The sequence below is a fragment of the Cyphomyrmex costatus genome, unplaced genomic scaffold (genome assembly GCF_001594065.2).
Source record: "Cyphomyrmex costatus isolate MS0001 unplaced genomic scaffold, Ccosl1.0 scaffold130, whole genome shotgun sequence".
Taxonomy (NCBI): domain Eukaryota; kingdom Metazoa; phylum Arthropoda; class Insecta; order Hymenoptera; family Formicidae; genus Cyphomyrmex; species Cyphomyrmex costatus.
The window spans coordinates 511,671-531,286 of NW_017275283.1; the positions used below are offsets into that span (position 1 = coordinate 511,671).

At 31.6% G+C, this 19,616-nt stretch overlaps 1 protein-coding gene across 1 annotated transcript; it reads right to left on the bottom strand.

The window, feature by feature from the left end:
• Positions 1–11,075: 11,075 nt before the first annotated feature.
• On the bottom strand, positions 11,076–19,461 carry pwn (calcium-binding EGF-like domain-containing protein pawn). Its single transcript, XM_018550824.1, is given in 16 exon segments — positions 11,076–11,507; positions 12,135–12,318; positions 12,365–12,413; positions 12,731–12,865; positions 12,944–13,026; positions 13,265–13,390; positions 13,460–13,676; positions 13,786–14,056; positions 14,520–14,647; positions 14,719–14,957; positions 15,178–15,385; positions 15,853–16,013; positions 16,665–17,502; positions 17,712–17,944; positions 18,490–18,813; positions 19,160–19,461. Coding segments are annotated over 16 exon segments (3,582 nt in total). The 5' UTR covers positions 19,438–19,461; the 3' UTR covers positions 11,076–11,399.
• Positions 19,462–19,616: the final 155 nt, after the last annotated feature.

A 19,616-nucleotide genomic window follows, 5' to 3' on the forward strand; every position in this document is an offset into this window, starting at 1 on the left:
ATAAATATTATTATATATATAAATATATTTAAATAATATATAAATAATTTTTATATCTATAATTCAAATCGCGTATAATAATACAATTTATTATTACTGTTACATAGATTTACTGGTAGATTGAACAATAGTTTTGCACGAATATGAGTTTAGTTTGAAACGATAATGACCTAATGTATAAGGTCGAAACATTGTATGTTGTTATTTAAATTGTATTATGTTTCAATATTATAACAAGCAACTAACAGACTCGAAGCCCTTGATTTACGGCTTTAATAATACATTTTTCGTAAAATATTTTTCTAACAAAAGATAAAATGTCAACACTTATGACATCAATAATAGTAGAGCAATATAAGTGATTTACATATTTATACAAAGAAAATTTTATGTACAAGCAAAAAATTTTAATTCAATTTGTAGCAATTTTATAAATGCGTCTATTTGAGCATCCTTGAGAAACATAAATTCATACATGTAATTATGTAATACAATAAAATATAATTACAAAATAAAAATATAAAAGATGTAAAAGGTATTATAATATAACAAGAAAAATATAATATAACAGAAAAGTTTAAATCTTCTTGGAAAAGTTCTCCACAAACAAGCATAGAATAATAGGTATACAAGAAGTAATTTCTCTCGATATTTTTATATACGCGTTTTCAACTTTTTTATTGCAAGTTTGCAAATGATGATGGTAGGTAAACATTGCGGTCGGAGCCATTGGTTCTTTCACGACTTGCTGAAGATGACTAGATCGATGCAGAAGGCAAGATGTTATATACATATGTATTACGTATTCGCGCATACCAATCTCTGTGTGTGGGGAAGCGGAATGAAACTCTGGTAGTAAAAGGCGGAAATCCATGCCAGCGCGATAATGCCGCAAATACATTGCGCAATATCTACTATTTGCTGTCGGATTTTCCTAAATACAACAACTGCCTCTAAGTGTGCCAACAATTGCAATCAATTATGTTTATAGAGATCACAAATAATATTTGTACCAAACAGAGCTTTCGAATAATTTATCATTCCTAGACACAATAATTATTATTAACCTAAATGTATATTTAGTCATATTAAATAATGTGAAAGACGGACAGGTAAAGAATTGGTGACGGTCGTCCCGTTAATATGTCAATAATAATATACTTCGTATAGGTAGGCAATAATATTTTCAATTAAAACATTGCCGTAAAATGTGATGGATGTTGCGCAAACGATTATTTTCTAGCTCGCATATTTTTTCTACTGATTGAAGAATTGGCACAAGAATTATTGCTACTTGTAATTTCAATTTTCAAAGAGGCATAGCGAAACGAAGGTTCATATATTACCTAGTATTTTTCCGCAGGCGTAGATGGTAATTATCTGTGTGCGAGTAGACATATATACACGTGCAGATACCGCGAAAAAAAAAAATACAAAAGCTGTCGGCGTGACGTACACCGTTATGCCTGTCCTCCATTACGAGCTTCGCCTTCGAAAATTGGCACGTATAACTCCGGAAACCATGAGCGAAACGGCGATGACCGTTCTTATGACTATTTTGCGTGCACAATCGTCATGAATTACGTTAATCTCGCCCATTAAATAAATTACTTTAATGAAAAATTGTTCGCTTCGTATTGGGAACGTGATTATTAAATGAGAGCGAATTACAAAATAGCAGACGAACTGCAGTGTGCTCTGTATTTTTAAAATTGCCACAACGTGGAAAAAGTAGAAAAAGGATTAATGCGGCATCATAAAATGATGAATTTGGTTGGGTTACGATTTAAATAATTCATTTGTTGACTCAACTAATAAAATAATTTAAATTCTTACTTTATAAATGCGACAATTGTGAAGGTAGAAACTGCAGATTTATAATGCAAAAAGAGAAACAGATTGTCTGAATTTGTACCGAATCACTACTCAGCTTCTGTTTTCAATTTTCCATGGAATTCCGCACGTCGAACGCATTTCACGGCGATATGCAAGGCCATCGTGATTTTTATTTTTTTTTTTGTATAAATTACGTCGCTGCCGGTCCATGTGTGACGGCAAGATACACTTTTCCTCTGCGCGTCTGTTATATATACACTCTTCATCGTACGTGCGTGCGATAAAACGCGAAAATCCGCCACACATTTACGACAACACATGACTTCCTGTTACAAACTGCGAAAATCACGTTTAGTTGTAGTATAACGAGTACCGCTTTACATACCTTGCTCTTGCTCTTCAACCTGTCAAGAATAGTCATCTCTGATTACGCTGTTTCTTTAACTTCATGGCAAAAATTCTTTAAATTATTCAATAAATCTTTAAAAAAAAAAAAAAACGATGTAAAAGCAAATGAGAGTCAAACGAGAGATATCATCTCAATATTAATATATTCAGAACTCGCTACATTAATATAAGAACATAAACTAAATAATCGTGAACTTAATCGAATTTAAATATTAAATTTAACACGTTTCGGCCTTCTATTGTGGCCCTCCTCAGAAAAGAAAAAATAAAAAAGAGAACGCAATATTATACATTTATATATTACAAAATAGAACTTAAATTAATTTTCTTATTTCATTTCATTGTAATGCTTTCACATTTTCATATATCTTAATTTAAGTTCTATTTTGTAATATATAAATGTATAATGTTGCGTTCCCTTTTTTATTTTTTCTTTTCTGAGGAGGGCCACAATAGAAGGTCGAAACATATTAAATTTAATATTTAAATTCGATTTAGTTCACGATTATTTAGTTTATGTTCTTATATTAATGTAGCGAGTTCTGAATATATTAATATTGAGATGATATCTCTTGTTTGACTCTCATTTGCCTTTACATTGTTTTTTTATTTGTTATATTGAGAGTCCTGTATTTTATACTATTTTTAAATCTTTTTTACTACAAATTTTTATATTTATCAAATTCTTAGTAACGTATATTTATAAAATACAAATTCTGGAGTTATGTCTTATTAAACATTAAAGGTAATAATTAACATTCAAAATGATTGTTTTTAGTTTTGATACAAGCTTTAAGGTATTCCAAGAAGATATCAAAGATAGCCGCGTATCTTTCCATAGATTCTTCCGAACGATTGATAGAATGGTCTTTATAATATTTTAACGTAAAAATTATGATAAACGACATAAGTTTGCAGCTACTTGGATAGATAACAAAATTTTTTTGTCCTCTTGTATTGGTATAATTTGAATTACATTGGTTTATATTATTTGTACTACTTTATTTTTAGTATCACAAAATTAAATTATTACTAACATAAACTTAATTAGAAAGAAAAAGGCACTAGGAATTAAGCGCAGATTATAAATAATAATTATGCTTACATGTTTCGGCTCATTTTTGAGCCTTCTTCAGAGACAATAAAATTACAATTTTTGTATTATATATATTACTAATATTTTATTATCTTAAATTATTATTTTAATATTATTTTTATTATTATTGACATATAATGATAAATTAAGATATTACTATTAATATAATCGTTTCTTTCTTTTTAAGTAGTCTGATGAATATTTAAACAACATTATTTTTAATATTACTTCACTTTTTATAGTTATCAAAATTTCATATCATAAATTGAGAAGTATAACGCGAATATAAAAATTTACGAGCGACCATAGCCCTTCAAACATCATTATTGTAGTACTAAATCTTCCCTTTTAAGGTTATTGCGTTGGCAAAAAGTTTAATGGTTCTCTTCCGCATAAAATTTAGTTTTGCGACTAAACTTTTCATATATCATTATTATACAATTTATAGATGCTATAAAAAAACCTTCAAATATCTGGTTAATAATATACATTAGCGACCGTTCGAACTCGTGAGAGTTGAAAACATTGCATTTAAAGAAAAACGTTAAGATATTTACGTATATTGAAATAAATTATTTGTCTCTCCACGTTTTGGCTAAGATTACGTGAGCTCTATTTACTAACTTTCTACGAACAAAACTGACAACTATAATGCAAGCGGCGTCAGTGAGCATGAAAAATGTAACTTAGCCGATTATAGCCTCAGTACACAAGTTATATTTTGTGTGTGTGTGTGTGTGTGTATGTATATTTTTGTTTAAAGATTACTGCAATCATAAGGCAATGAAATGAAAGTTTTGTTGGTTTCTTTTCTCTGAGAAAGCTCGAAAGAAACGAACCAATGCAAGAATCACTAGCCGTTAATTTTTTTTATAATAAAAAGTAAAAATGAGAGACTAATTCGGTTGTTTTTGTTAACTCATAAACGCACAAATTTTATTTGTGCATCATGTGAAATAAATTGTGAAGCAAATAGTTCGACGAGTATCGACAAGTGAATTGTCAATTCATTATGCAATCTCGTTACTTGATTTATGTAGGCAAAATCGATAACTCACTTGAGGTGTTTACAGTCTGCAGGTGCTCATTAAGAAGACTTCTCAAATTAATCAAGAGACAAAGGAGAATGACAGATATCTGTTTATTACGTAATGTTAATTATTTTTCATACTACATCTTGTAAACAGACAAAAGAGAGTGTAGCTTTTAGCATTAAAAAATTTTACAAAATAAGATTTTCGACATAAACACATTTCTTTACTTTTTTAATTACTTCCTTACAACAAAAAAGAAAGAGAGCGTAACTTTTAGTATTTAAAAATTTTACAAAATAACATTCTTTAAAACAAATGTTTCTCTTATATAATTTGCATAAGTATAAAATTTAAGCTTTTTACACTAAGACTTTCTTTGAACGTTTTGATAATTTAAAATATACCAGCGCGCGATTTCTCAGAATAACAGAATTTTCGTGGAATTTTTTTAAGATCTTTCGAATATATGTATTATAGTAAAAGCTTTTGTAAAACCGATTTCTCCTAACGTTTCGCGAATGGGCTTTGGATCTTCATTCACAAGAGTATTCTCCATGAAACTTGCAAATCCAATTTCCCAGATTACAACTCGCGTTACAGGAATTCACATTGTTGAAAAGCTGGACTGTCGAGTTCGATTTAACTCCGACGAGACACGTTTCAGACGAAACGTATTTCATTCTATACTCTGGGGTTCTTAAAGCTAATATCAGAATATTAGCACAGGTGTTGTGTCAATGCGTACACATTAAGTGTAATATGGAATTATTAACCACTAATTGCGCTCGATGACTCAATTAATTAATTATCGTTCACATATCGTGATCGTAGCGTTAGGCTTTATAATGAAATAATTATACCTATATATCAATAAAAAATCTTAAGCCCATACAATCGATAATCTTCGTGATATTTTGTTATTGATATTTGTTATTGATATTTTGTTTATAATTTTATATATTGTGTAATAAAAAATATATTATGTAATAAACATTTAAAAAATGAGAAATACGCACACATATGTAAAATATATATTACGATATATCAACATATTTCGTGTATAAAATTACAGATATCTATACTAAAATTGCTAATTATAGTCTAAAGACTTTGTAAGCAAGATATATATTTCTATGACGTCAATTTTATACAACATGAAATTATTTGTATATTATCTAAATGAATTTTTTTTTGCATATTTTGATATTGCGCAACAAACATATTAGGAGAATATATTAATCATAAAATAGTAAGAGTAACGTCACGTACGTTATAAATATCGTCGATCACACGCCCCTCGCCGAATTATCGGCGACACCAATAGATAAAAATTCCCCAACATGCCACAGCTTAATCCGGCTTAATATATGTGTGTCCACTGCTATACATGATTTACCCACACAAAAAAAATGATAAATTTGCAGAAAATTCCTGCGTGTATTCGGTAAGCGAGAAGAGAAATAAAAAGTTATATCAGACATATTTTAGAATATCAAAGCGGTATTTCATATACAAAAGTTACACGTAAAACAATTTGATATATTTTTTAAATTAATGTTTATTACTTTACGCACTTGAAAACAAAAAATTGTACCAAAACTTAATGTATATTTTTTTATACCAAAAATTTGTTTTTTCAAATTCTTTTTTTAAATATAATTTTTTTAATATAAATATTATTGATTATGTGTTAATCCAAAATATTTATGTAAGTATTTTTATATGTTTGATCTTAACTTTCAAACTGTAATACTTAATGTACCAAAAATCACGTCCTATTTAATCGCTCGCGATGAACGAGACCAAGGTTTTCTAGGAAATCGCAAGGCTTAACTCTGACATTAAAGAGGCGGAGGTTAAAATCCGAGAGGATTTCCTTGACATACGAGCTAGTCATCAGTACAGACCACCATTGTTCGAGATCCTTACGCTAATTCTACGATTATTGTTAATGTTCATTAATTATTTTAATTTACAATAATTGATATTAATTCTTACGTAATTATATATATAATAGAGGATAGGCCACGAAAATCTAACAACTTTCAGAATACAATAATGATATAAAATATTAATTAAATATTAATTTCTTGTTATAAAATATAAAATATACATATAACAATATTAAATATACATATAACAATAGAAAACAAGAATGTCGTTTAAGTATATTTATAGGTAAGTATATGTGAATAATGATTGCGGTTATTTTAGTTCTTCGCGCAGTCATTATTCAAATATACTTAGATATACTCAAATGACAAAAAATAAAAAAATATATAACAAAAAATTAAAACTTGAGTTATATTTAATACACTTATGTATTGTTTTACTTTAAAAAAATTGTCAGGTACTTACTCTCTGAAACTATTAGAACGAATAGATTAGAATCTAACTCTGAAGACTCTAAAAACTCACTTTTAGAGATTGAAAATTGAATGATTTTTTTCAAAACTAGCTCTAGTTTTTTTTACTCTTTAAAGTGAAGTTTCACACCAAAGAATTTAGAGAGGACTTTACATTAATCGTTGCGTGTGTGAACCTTGTAAGGATTTTGTCAATTTTTACTATAAGAAAACGCCTTTTGCATTTCTTGTAATTTGCATTTTGCAAAAATCTCATTTCACATCTTTATTTTTCTATTTTAGCGCTGGATAGACGATCAAGATCGAACCAAAGCCATATTAAACAATTATTAAAAGCAAAATTGCTTCCGATAGCTAATGAGAGATAGATAAAGGCGTTTATTAATATTCTAGAGCAAGCCTTCTAAGAATACAAAGACGAATTCCACGAAGGAGCACTAGCAGAATCAAGTTGCAATATAGGATTACGGAATTATAAGGCAAGGTTGTCGCCCAGTTTGCCTTAATAAGGTTAATAGAGGACGCGGCAGCCGGGCGATTTTCTTGACACGAGCTTGCCCGCGCTTTAATCGTGTTATAGTTCGTAACGACAGTGAAAATCTATTTTGTACCTCTGGGACATAACTGCAGATACTACAAAAAAAAAAAAGAAAAATACGTAAAAGAATGACTTTTAAGTACACGTCGAAGGCTTGGCGGCGATTTCCGTTCATAATGAGAGCACTTGCTTAGCTTGCACGTGTCGTTAATGTATTGACGTTTGATCACAGCAAGGACATTCAAACAAAATAGATTCTGTTTCAAGACTGAATACATAGAACGCACTTTGCATTTATATTATAGTGGGATCTGTGCCAAAGAACAAACAATGTTGGCCAAAATATCGATTTAAGGCTTGATACTATAATGCTCTCTCTCTCTCTCTCTCTCTCTCTCTCTCTCTCTCTCTCTCTCTCTCTGCTTTTTATCAGGAGACGCGGTAGTGTCTCCGGCCATGTTTTATCTTATATTGAAAATATTATTACCATTATCTCTGCTTTCATTATCTTATGCTGTAAATATTATGTCATAAATATTATTTTTCATCATTTTGTTTCTTTGGTTCATCTCATTTTTTCTCATTAATTTTGTGTATTCTTACAGGGCTTGCTCTAGAATATTAATAAACGCATTTATTTCTCTTCAACTATTAGAAGCAATTCGCTTTTAATTGTTTAATATTTTAGATAAATTAATTTTTCAATTGTCATTTAGTTCATTTTTTAACAAAAATTCAGTAAAAATGGTAAAAGAAAGTTCAATAAGAATAATAAATATGATTCAAAAGCATCGTGCGTGCTTAAAATCCCGGAAAAATAGATTTATGAAATAGATACATTCACTAGCAATAGAAAGTGAAAGTTGTAAAAAATGTGTGTTTCTGTTATAGATACTATTAAACACTTACTTAAAGAAAAATACCATGAATTAAACATTAAAATATTCGCTGCCCGTCGATTTACGTCATTATCGCATGATTCGAACTGTTGCTAACATCTGTTGTTCGATAAATGACACGACGAGCACCGTATAAAGAAATTCAATACTTCCAGTCCAGAGACACACGGTGTTTATTATTACTATAAAACTCGTAATTTATCCGGGGGCGTATTCTCCTGCTCGAAATGTTCGCATGCTCGATGTATGGGCACAAGTCAAACTGCGGCATCGTCGATATTTGTATAAACAGTATAGAGTTAAATCAATTAAATTTATAGAAATGTGAAGGAAGTGGTGCGTAAAGATAAATAAAATGTAAAAAAATGTTATTACATATAGCATTTAGTAACTATCGTATTGTTTGTAAAAACGAGACATGAAAAGTTCTGTAAAACTAACAAACACTAATATTGCAAAATTGTAGAATTATTTTACAGTGTTTGTTTGAGCTTAATTAAATTAAATTAAAAGTAAGAGAGACTGCACTGTTGAGCGTGAAGCACGCGAATGAAAGCAATATTTTGAAGTAATTTAATCCTCTCTCTTCGTATATACAAATGCATTTTCCTGTACATATATATATATATATATATATATATATATATATCACTATACGAATGTACAACGGACAACCGAATGCTCGGAATGAAATACAACGAATATATTTTACAAACGAATACATTTTACTCGCATACTATATACACATGTATTCGTTACAAAGACTCTCAAATTTTTTAGAAGCATATAGTCTTTTTTTATACGGACAAATATTTGCCGACCACGATAAACTGAATCTTTTTTAATTCAATTTTGGTAAAAGAATTAAATTAAATTATTCGATATGAATATATAAAATTTACATTTTATCTTTATACTTGATTTAGTTTCTTCCTTGTTTTTATCTTACCTTCAATTTATGTAATCGCCATTAAAATAAAACTGTTAATGAAATGTATGAAAGTAATAATAATTTTTTAACGCGTTTTACGAAAATCTGTTAATTGCAATAATATTGTATAATATAGAATTAATAACAAACGATCAATTTTTCTTTCTATATTGTATTTTTGTAATTTACATAATATCTCATAATTATTGCTATAATGTAATATTCTTTAGAATGCTTTATAATTTTATAGAAATATACTAGACAATCTCGTAAATCTGGGAAAATATTGAACAATAAACGCAGATAGGGAAAGTGAAATGCATTGTATATACCGCGAGACGGTGATTCATGGGAGATTTCCCTACTGGCTACTTTAGAGATTGGAAGAATTGCGCCATTAAATATTCAAAAGTATGCGGAACAAAAATATCAAAAAAGTGCATAAGAGCTCCAATACAGCAAACCTTTTTTGCTCTGTTCTTTCTATCGTTTTTGATTAAAAGATTTTAATTGGACATAACTCCAGCTTATTAGTACCAAATGAGAGCGTAGTTCCGGTAAAAAAAAAAAGCGGTTTAATTAGTTATTCCGCGATTTCGGTGAAACTGACCAGAACATATCAAATTAAGATTAAAATTAAAATTTTGCAAAAAGGTGCGTATAAATTGATCTTGCTTCAAAATTAAAATAATGAAAAATAGTAGCTGCGATGTTTAAAGTGAGGGACGAAATTTTGTCCTGTAATTTTTGCAACTTCTGACTGTCGCGAACCTAAAGAACGGGTGAAACGTTAAAATATTGAGCAGTCAACCTCACAGTGGAAATCGATCGAGGTTGTTCACCTCTCCTACTTATACTAGTACGCAAGTATCTAGTGTTCATTCGTTGAGAGTTCACCCGACTAAATATTTTATTCTCGCCAATGTTGTCTCGACCGCGTGTATGTCACGCGGATCAATGACACTTGACGTGTGCAAACTGCGACGCGCACGACTTCGTCACTGAAACACACAATCGAGTTGAAATTTTTCAAATTTTCACATACAGCTAGAATCTGCTAGAAAATAAATAACGTGTCCACTGACGCTGTATTATTTACGTGACTTCTCGTTGTATGTAATCTGACATCATATATGCTTGTGATATATTTTGCGTTAACATTGAATTATATTTTTAGTATTTATTCGAATTACATTTTTAATATTTATATTTAAATTATATTTTTTATATTTTTTGTTGTCTATTTTTGTAAATAGGTAATTAATTTGAAAATTATAATATTTTTGCTTTAATTATATGTTTTTTCTCTCTAATTAAACTTTAATTATGCTTTAATTTCTCTCGCCAAATGATTTATTATTGTCTCTTAATTTCTCAGTTTTGTATGTTTTATTAATTTTTTAGCCTTATACTATTATATTAACAAGTTAGAAAAACAAAGTAAAAACAAAATTAAATTTTAATGACATTTGTATTGAATCTAAAAAATATAATTACAGTATATAATTACATTGAATACTTAATGAATTAAAGTAGATATCTAATATCTCATGATGCGTAAGAAAATAATAATTATTTACTGCCCTTAGATTTCAGAAACTTTTTTTAAAAAGATTTCAATAAATTAATTGTAATCATATTAATACTATATCTCTTAAATTCTTAAAATGACTTAACATAAAAATTAAATTTTTCTCTACTAAATTGTTTAATATTTATAATGCAACAGTTAGTTACTGCTTAACAATTACAACTAGTCATAAACAGTCAATATATTTACTCGTATAAATTATTTTTACTTGGAGTATTGAGCTAACAGTAATAACAAGTTAGTTAAAAATAGTCAAATATGTGCAATCGTCGCATATGTGTCTCTCTTTAAAAGTATATCTAATATAAGAATGAACTTTAATTTTACAAAATATTAACTCAAATAACGAAACTTTGAATAATAAATATCTGCTTGTTACACTCATTATTATAGATAATCGATCTATATCGCAAATACGATATCGCGTGACTACAAGAACACGACTTTATAGCGAGCAAGATTACGAATAGGCTCACTTCCACTCCACAAACTGTGCAAATCTTCCTATGTTCGGTTCGTTTGCTCAGACGACTCTGAAACGAGTTGCAGCTTCTACCGTGGGATTACTTTACACCAGCAGCAGCAGCACCACACCGTGTCCTAATGCACTATTTATTGAGCACTTTAGACGATAAATTCGCGATGGGTTATTTAGTGCAGTCCCTTGACACGTACGCTTACACCACTCGCACTACAAATTTCACGTTCTGTAATACGGTCTGTACGTAGACATCGGAATGTTATTCTTCGATAAATGATGAATATCACCCTGGTCGTACTCCACGTCGTTATAGATACCACTTTGATTCTGAAATATAAGCCAATTCATCGATATATAACTAAAAGTCTGTTAGACTCTGCAGTCATAGTAATTAAATATTAATATAAACGGATCGAATTAAGACAAAATCGAACAGTTTAAATTATTTTAGAAATTAAAAGAGAAAATCGGTAAAGGATCAGAACATGGCATTTACAAAAAGATATGGCGATTTAAAGCGAACTAGTTAAAAATTACTTTTTCAGTATTATTGAGTCTCTTTGGATATCGGAAATTGATTTTATAATTACTAAATTTTTTTTATTTTTATCTGTTATTAAATTTCAATTAACATGAAGAGATTAAAAAGACCTTTTATATTTATATAAAATTTTTATTTAAATCTGTGCTGTATCTCAACATAAATTTTTCATTTACTTACAATTATTACATATTCGCTCTATTTGATATTGTTAAATTTAATTAAAACACGTTATTAAATTTCAGAGAGATAAATTTAAAAACCAATCCTTGATTTTCTACATGAAATATTCAATTTAGAAATAAAAATAATGGAAATAAATTCTCTTCACACACACGTACAATTTATTTCGATTTATCTCGTTGTCGAGTATTATGATGATACATGCTAAACGAAGTATAATGGATACTCACCGCTAATGAAGATCTCGATTTTGGCCTCGGCACGTGAAAACCACTGCTTTGAGGAATTAGGTCAGCTCTGTCCTTATCTTGCGGCTCGGAATCTGAGCTATCCGGATCTGGTTGGGGTCTTTGTCTCGGCCGTAATGGGGCCTGAAGTCGCGGTAATGGGACTGGAGGCAATGTTCCGTGAATGCTTATGGGTGGATAACCAAACATCGCTGAGCTTGGTCGTGTAGGACCCATGGGTTCAGTCTTCCAGTAAAAAAAATTTTAATGAATTCCTTATTGCTAACTAGTGAAACTAAAGCGATTCAATAAGAAAAGTCACCTTAATCGTTATATAATTTATTGTATGAAAATCGTAAAAATCAACTTGTAACTTTAAGAATTAATATCTTGTAAAATAACATAACAATCATATATGTTTTATCTAATAAAGTTCATATTTTGTGTTATCTATTTATTAATGAGCATATTAAAATTTTCATTACTTTTATTTATTTGCTTTCTCGATTTCAGCATCAATTGTGCGATATTTTCTCCATTAATAAAATTCTTATTACATCTCTGGTATTTATTAATTATTAAACATTAATAGAAGAAACTGATGCATACCGCATAGAGATTCGCAGTAGCCATATGTTCCCCAAAATGCGCCCACATGTAAGGTGGCAAATTCGTCGGCGGTCCTTGTTTGACGGACGCCAAAGTGCCTACAGAGCCAACCCTCGCTAAAGTCCCTATAAATTATTTATGTCTTTAAATATATATCCACTAGCAAAAGTTCAAGTTTAAATTTATCTGCTAATTGATTTTACCTGGGAGAGTACCAGGTATTCCACCTTGGATGTAACCATACACCGGAGAACCCGCAGACTTTTGTTCGCGAGACCACTTACGACTGCAATGTTTGAATTCACGTATTAATGTACATACACAGTAATAATAATTATTTATTTATTTTCAACAGAATGTATATCTTACAACTGTTGAAAACTTTCTTTCCACTGATTGGATTACACTTTTAGATCTAAAGGAATAGAGTTTTATCTCAGCGAAGGAAACTTTTAACAATTGCAAGATAAATGTTCTGCTGAATGTGGCGATCATATTGGAAACAATTTTTTCAGGATAATTACCTCCACATAACGAGACAGACTAAAGTCAGAATTATGATTATTAATGCAGCCACCGATGCGCCTATAGCGACGCCCAGGACTTCACCGTCGACCTCGCATTGTGCGCCGTAATAATTGCCGGTACATCTAAAAATTAGGAAAAAAGTTTTAGTGCACTGTTCTTTTACAAGAACTTGTACAATCGCGTTTACTTACGTGCATTGCATCTGATCTCCTTGATAGGAGCAAGTACCGCGGTTGTTGCAGTAGGTCGAGGGACACGACAAGCATGTCCTGCCAGATTCATTGGGATCGTTTTTATGAGAATCCTTCAATCCTGGATTGCAAGTGCACGTAAAACTGCCAAAAGTGTTAGCGCAGCTGGCAGATGAATGGCAATCGTTCAACTCCGACGAAGCGCATTCGTCCAAATCTATATAAATCGAATGCATTATAAATTCATAACTTTTATGATCATATCCTATTTCGCAGTTTAGAACGTCGCATCAGTTATAGCTACTAATTATAATTAATGATCTTACCTTGCAAGTTTGATATGGACCCCGGTGGGCTATCTACGTACAAGGCACTATTTCCGATGTTGTTATTCCTTCTATGAATAACACCTAGCAGATGTCTTTGAAGCTCACCGGCTAAGCTTGGCCTAATTGTTCTCGGTTCGTAAGTTAATTTCAAGGTTGCATTTACGAAAACTCCGCCTTGTCCTTGACTCACATCTCCTTGATATACATTGTTTATCAGTGATCCCATATATTCATCCGAAAATGGTGTCATAGACATAGCAGATTCAACCTGTAAAACATTATATACGCAATAAATATAAATCAGGTAATTACGTTTATTTAATAAATAGAAAAAGAGAGATGGTTAAATATATTTTTTCTCTCACAATAAATTATGTTCTATCTACATATATATTCTAACTAATTTAACGTATATATATATATATTTTTTTTTTTTTCATTGAGTTGTTATAAATAATTGATGGAGATCTTTTTAAAGGGGACTTCATAAATATTTTATTTTACTTTATGATCAGGTATAGATTTAATTAAAATCATTTAATATTTATATAATGTATATAAAACAAGTCAATAAACTATTTAATTAGCTAAAATATAGAATTTATAGAAAAAGTTCAAGTTATTTAAATGTCTTATTTAGATTTTAAATAACAATTAAGTATTACAATATAATTAAATAAATAAAATTATTATATAAAATTTAATTATTATGTTTTATGTGCAATACTTACAGCTCTATTGGCCTCATAAGCAAGGGTTTGATAAGATTCCGAATCCTTATCAGCCAGTCCTCGATCCCATACGATTTTCTTGTCATAAAATTTGTCAACTCTAATTGACACGACAATACTGACGATTTCTAAAAGAGAAATACGAGATGCAAACTGTGAATCATAACATGCATTTTATGATTTGTAAACGTTTACTAACTTTTGCATGGCAGCGAATGCTGCAATCTCGCATATCCTGGCTTGCAGTGACAAGCTGATACTCCTTGAACCGTCGCGCAAGCTTCGTGTTGACTTGCGTCGCACGTACTTGTGTCACCCACGATACAAGTATCTATTCTGACAGGTGGCTGCGTTGGTCTTCGATACGGTGGCTGTCTCCGATTTGATACATTCGGACGGGAAGTGGCAACAGGAGAGTCCGGTTGTGGAATAGCAAGACTGGATTAGAGAAACAGAAACCATTTATGTGACATATTTCTATCCTTGATCAAGTTAACCGTCTTATCATCATTGTGAACCTTTTTCCACAGGTACAGAAAATAAAATTACTACTAAATCGTATGACGTGTTTGGCAGAAGGAAAAGTCTTAAAAAAAAATTTTTTTTTACTAATATAAATAACATTCTCAGAAAGGCTTTCTATAAAATCGTGACATACCCAGTACCGATGATGGATGGCGGTTGCGTTCTAGGTGGTTGTGGTTGTACATGAGTAGGTGTGGGCGTCCGTTCTGTGGTATCGAATAAATTTATATATGTTCTTTTACCGTCAATACTCACGAAACCTTCTCCGCCTATTGCAGAAGTTAATATGACGTCACCACCGCCACCTCCGCCTGAATTTAGAGATACTCTAACGCTTTCCCCTAAAGTAAGAAATGATTATAGTTAATGAAATTTAATCACTTAAAAAAATTCTAATTGTTTTTATTTGTGAAAAATCTATGTTTAAACTGCGCATATATTGAAAGAAGATATTTTTTGCATATAAATTTACACTATGCAAAAATTGATAAATGAAGGTAATTAAATGTAGCGCATGTAAAAAAGTAACATAAATCCTACTTTAAACGATCCGTAATTTATATCAAATTGTAACACAGAATTCTGTTTATAATTTTATATATCATATGTTTAATATATTTACATATTTATATTTACATTTTGTATTATACATGTTTTATATAATATTTATTTAATATTTTTATACATTATTATGTATTTTTATTTCTGTAAATGTTTTTCATATTCCATGATAATTAAAATAATTATTAACATTATTCTGAATTCGGAAAATTGGAAAGCGTGGAATAGGCAAATATGTAAAAATTACCAGAACTTCCTCCGGGTCCTTGAATAGCAGAAACTGTTACGTCAAAGACATCACCGAAGGATGGATGTCTCGAGGGTGCATAAGGCCTTTGACTTGGTAATCCTTGCGCCCCAGTATAATCCAAAGTATCGTCCAGAACAATTCCAGGTCGTGGACGATATCGTTCAGTGGATTCTATATTTTGATTATATATCTCATAAATTATTTATTAATTTATAATAAATAATTCATATAATTAAGGGTTATATAATATGCATATACCATATAAGCATAATAGTGCTATTATAATACAGCATAAAATACTGTTATAAATAAAAATAATATAATAATGATAGATTGTAAAGAAAGTTTTAAATCACCCTTTGATTTATACATGTGCATATCTATTCATGTTCAACAATCATCCAATACCGTTTCGCAAATTGCTGAATTCGATCTCGATATAATCATTCGAGCTCTCTAGATGCGAAGATCTCCTGATAATCTACCTTAATTTGTTCAAGTTTCAAATTGTTATCCTTGCAAGAAATGTTTTATTGAGTGAAACAGACCATAATTAATGCAGAAGCAGAACTATATACAGACTGTATTAAATACGATATCTTAATGCCCCTAAAATAGTATCGAGAATACGATAATTAACAAATTGATAGTGAATAGTTTTTGAACATAACGATTTTAAGAAATAATTATCGTTATTTCTAAATAAATTTATATGTAAAACTTGTATCTAAATCTGAAGGATAATTCAGAACTTTCTTAATAACATCTAATATTTACGTAGCATATATGTCTCTAATATAATCTTTTACTTGCCCGTATTTTTCGTGAATATGGAAGTCGTAGGATGAATATTTTTCTCCGTCGTGGCCAAGTTCTTCGAGTAAGTCGTAGGGAGACCGTCGGTCGGCGTTGAGATGCTAGATGTCGTTTCTATGTATTCGATATCTAATGTGCTACTAGGTTCCAAACTCATACCGAACTTAGTATCAGCACTTGATTTCACGATAGTCGCGGTTGGTCGAAGAACGACTCTTGTCGACATAGATTCGATCACTTGGACCGACGAACTGGTCTCGATATTTAAGGTGCTGGTCGAAAAAGTCTTCGAGGTGGTCGAGGTAACTTTTTCGGTCGATTTTTCTCCTTTGGATGTCGCGGGCATTTTTTCTTCGTTTCTCGAAGATTTCGTAACTTTGATCTCAGCGTTCGAAGACGCTACCGAAGGCTCCAGATGTGGTGTCGTGTGGGTCGAAGTGACATCCGTAGCAAGACCAAGGATCAATGTCTCATTATTGATTTTGTTTTCTTTCGACGGTGTATGATATTTATGAATAATAGGTTTCTTTGTAGATTCTTCGGTTTCGTGTTTCTTCGTTGTATTCTGAATAGCTGAATCATCGGCCGCCACCGTGGTTTCGACTCGATCTTTGCCATTGCTAGAATTACTCGCGTGATTCTTAGTATCGTCGTCTTCGATAAGTGTTTCTTGATGACTGGCATCTTTCTTTATCGTGGAGCTCTCCTGAGGCGTTTCGGATTCCGGTTTTAAATCATACTGCGAGTTCTCCGTCGTTGAAAGGTTTTTGTCGCGGTGGAAGGAGGAATTCAATGGTGGCAAAGGGTAAGGTGGCGGTCGTCTGTTCCCATCTTTAAAGAAAAATAAATTAATTTTTTCCGTCTAATTTTGATAAAATAAAGATTATTTTATAATTACGATCAAATAAGTCTCATTTTATTAAAATTACCCGGAAAAATTATTTTGTTTTGCATATATCGACGTTCTGTTATGTTAAAGCACCCATGCAAATTAAGTAATTAATTAAGCACGCGTAATTATTTACGGTTGTACGACGTACTATAAGAAGATTCCCAATTCCAAGGCGGCACGACTTGCTCTGGTAATGGCACTCCGCTGATAAAGGGCCTAATGGGTCTCTCTGGTGGCAACAACGGTCTGTCAGGTGCAGGGGGCTTTTCAAATGGATAAGGATGTGACGACGGCGGTGGCGGTGGATTCATGCCAGGAGTGTCAAAATCTGACGGTAATGGTGGCACATCCGATATTCTAGGTGGTCCTCTGTTATTGATCCTGCAAATTCGATGTCATTATCAATAATGAGACGTACATACATACTTGTCATGTTTGCATCTCCTTTTAAATAATAATTAATGCGAATTTTTGCGTTTCTTCTGCGTCAAAAAAATTTATATTAGGATATATTAATATTTTTTAAATACCAAGACACTCCTTTCTATATGCATACACACAGTCTTTTAATATCCGTTAAAGGAAATCATGTTAAAGGAAATTAATTGAATTCTCAAAATATCGTGTAAAGTACAATAAATGAAAAAAATAATCTTGTTAAGATACCTAAAAATTTAACTGGTTAGAGATCTGAAAATAATTTTGTTGGACCATTAAAATAATTACGAATACGAATTTTCAAGCTGATAATGAGCAATGCTGCAAAAAGCTTTGACTTTCTATCAGTTTGAGCGACTTACATAATTACCAATTTTAATATGATCCGACAAAATTATTTTTAAATCTGTGTTTCTCTAAATTTTGAGATATACTTTAGCAAAATCGTCTTTTCTGTGTATAGGAAAATTACCATTTCTTTGACTTACCTCGTGGCTTGTATCGGCCGCAGTGGCCTCACGGTATTCGCGGCTACATTTACATTGCCATTGAGCAACTTAACGATACCGGTGATAATGTCCTGTATATCGGGATTTGCTTGTCTACCTGGTGCGGCGGTCTGCAAGATCGGCGGCGGCGCGCTATAGGTCCTCGAGGTCTCTTGACGACCTCGCCGCTGCTGATCCGCTGGCAAATGCTGTGCTCGTTGTCTCGCCGCGCCAACCAGCTGATGGGGCTCCGACAGGAGATTGACTCTCAGCGGAGCCCCTTGTCCTTCCCCCGACATCGATTCGCTGGTGGTAGGCACTATACTACTTGCAATAATGAATTATTTTAGATGATTTGCATTGAATACTTAAGAATTAAAATGAACTAATCGCGCAATTTACGCTGATTATTGTGAGTATAATATTTAGTTCCTTATTTTAAATCGTATTCAGAGTAGAAGCACAGATCGAGATAATTGAAACTCTGATTGATTCACGTAATTAAAACTTTAATGAATGCCGACATCTAATGCTCACAGCAGGATGTTATGCTATATAGCTGTACTATTAATGCAGCTAGAGAACCAATTTACGTTTATACAGAACTTCGTCCTTTGCGCGTGCAATTCGCCCTTTTCATCGGTATTCATAGGAACGGAATGAAGCTTACTGGTAGTACTCGCCGGCCTTCGCCTCGATGTTATTACCGTCGATATGGGCCACGTGTTTTGACGGCGTTAGTTCGTTGATAGATTCGTCATGATTCGTATCTTTGAATACAATCCTGGTCTCTTCCCTGTCGTAATCGTTAAAGTTTTTCGAGCTTTCCAGCTGAAGCGCCGGGACGGTTCTTTGAAAAGTCCAGGACTCGTCTGGTTGACTCCTACTGGATGTTTTTTCGGGACCGGTGTAAGCGCTAGCACTCAAGACGACATTTTCCCGAGACATTCGAGAGGACGTTTTATCGTTCTGTATGGCCAATACTCCTGAAAGTGAACGAAAGTTAATGTTAACTTTTCCGTGTAATCCATCAACATTTTCTAGAAGGAAAGAATAGAATATTTATCTTAAAATATATTTTTTATTCTCTCTGTCTTTCTTGTTTTAAAATATATATTTTTTTAAAT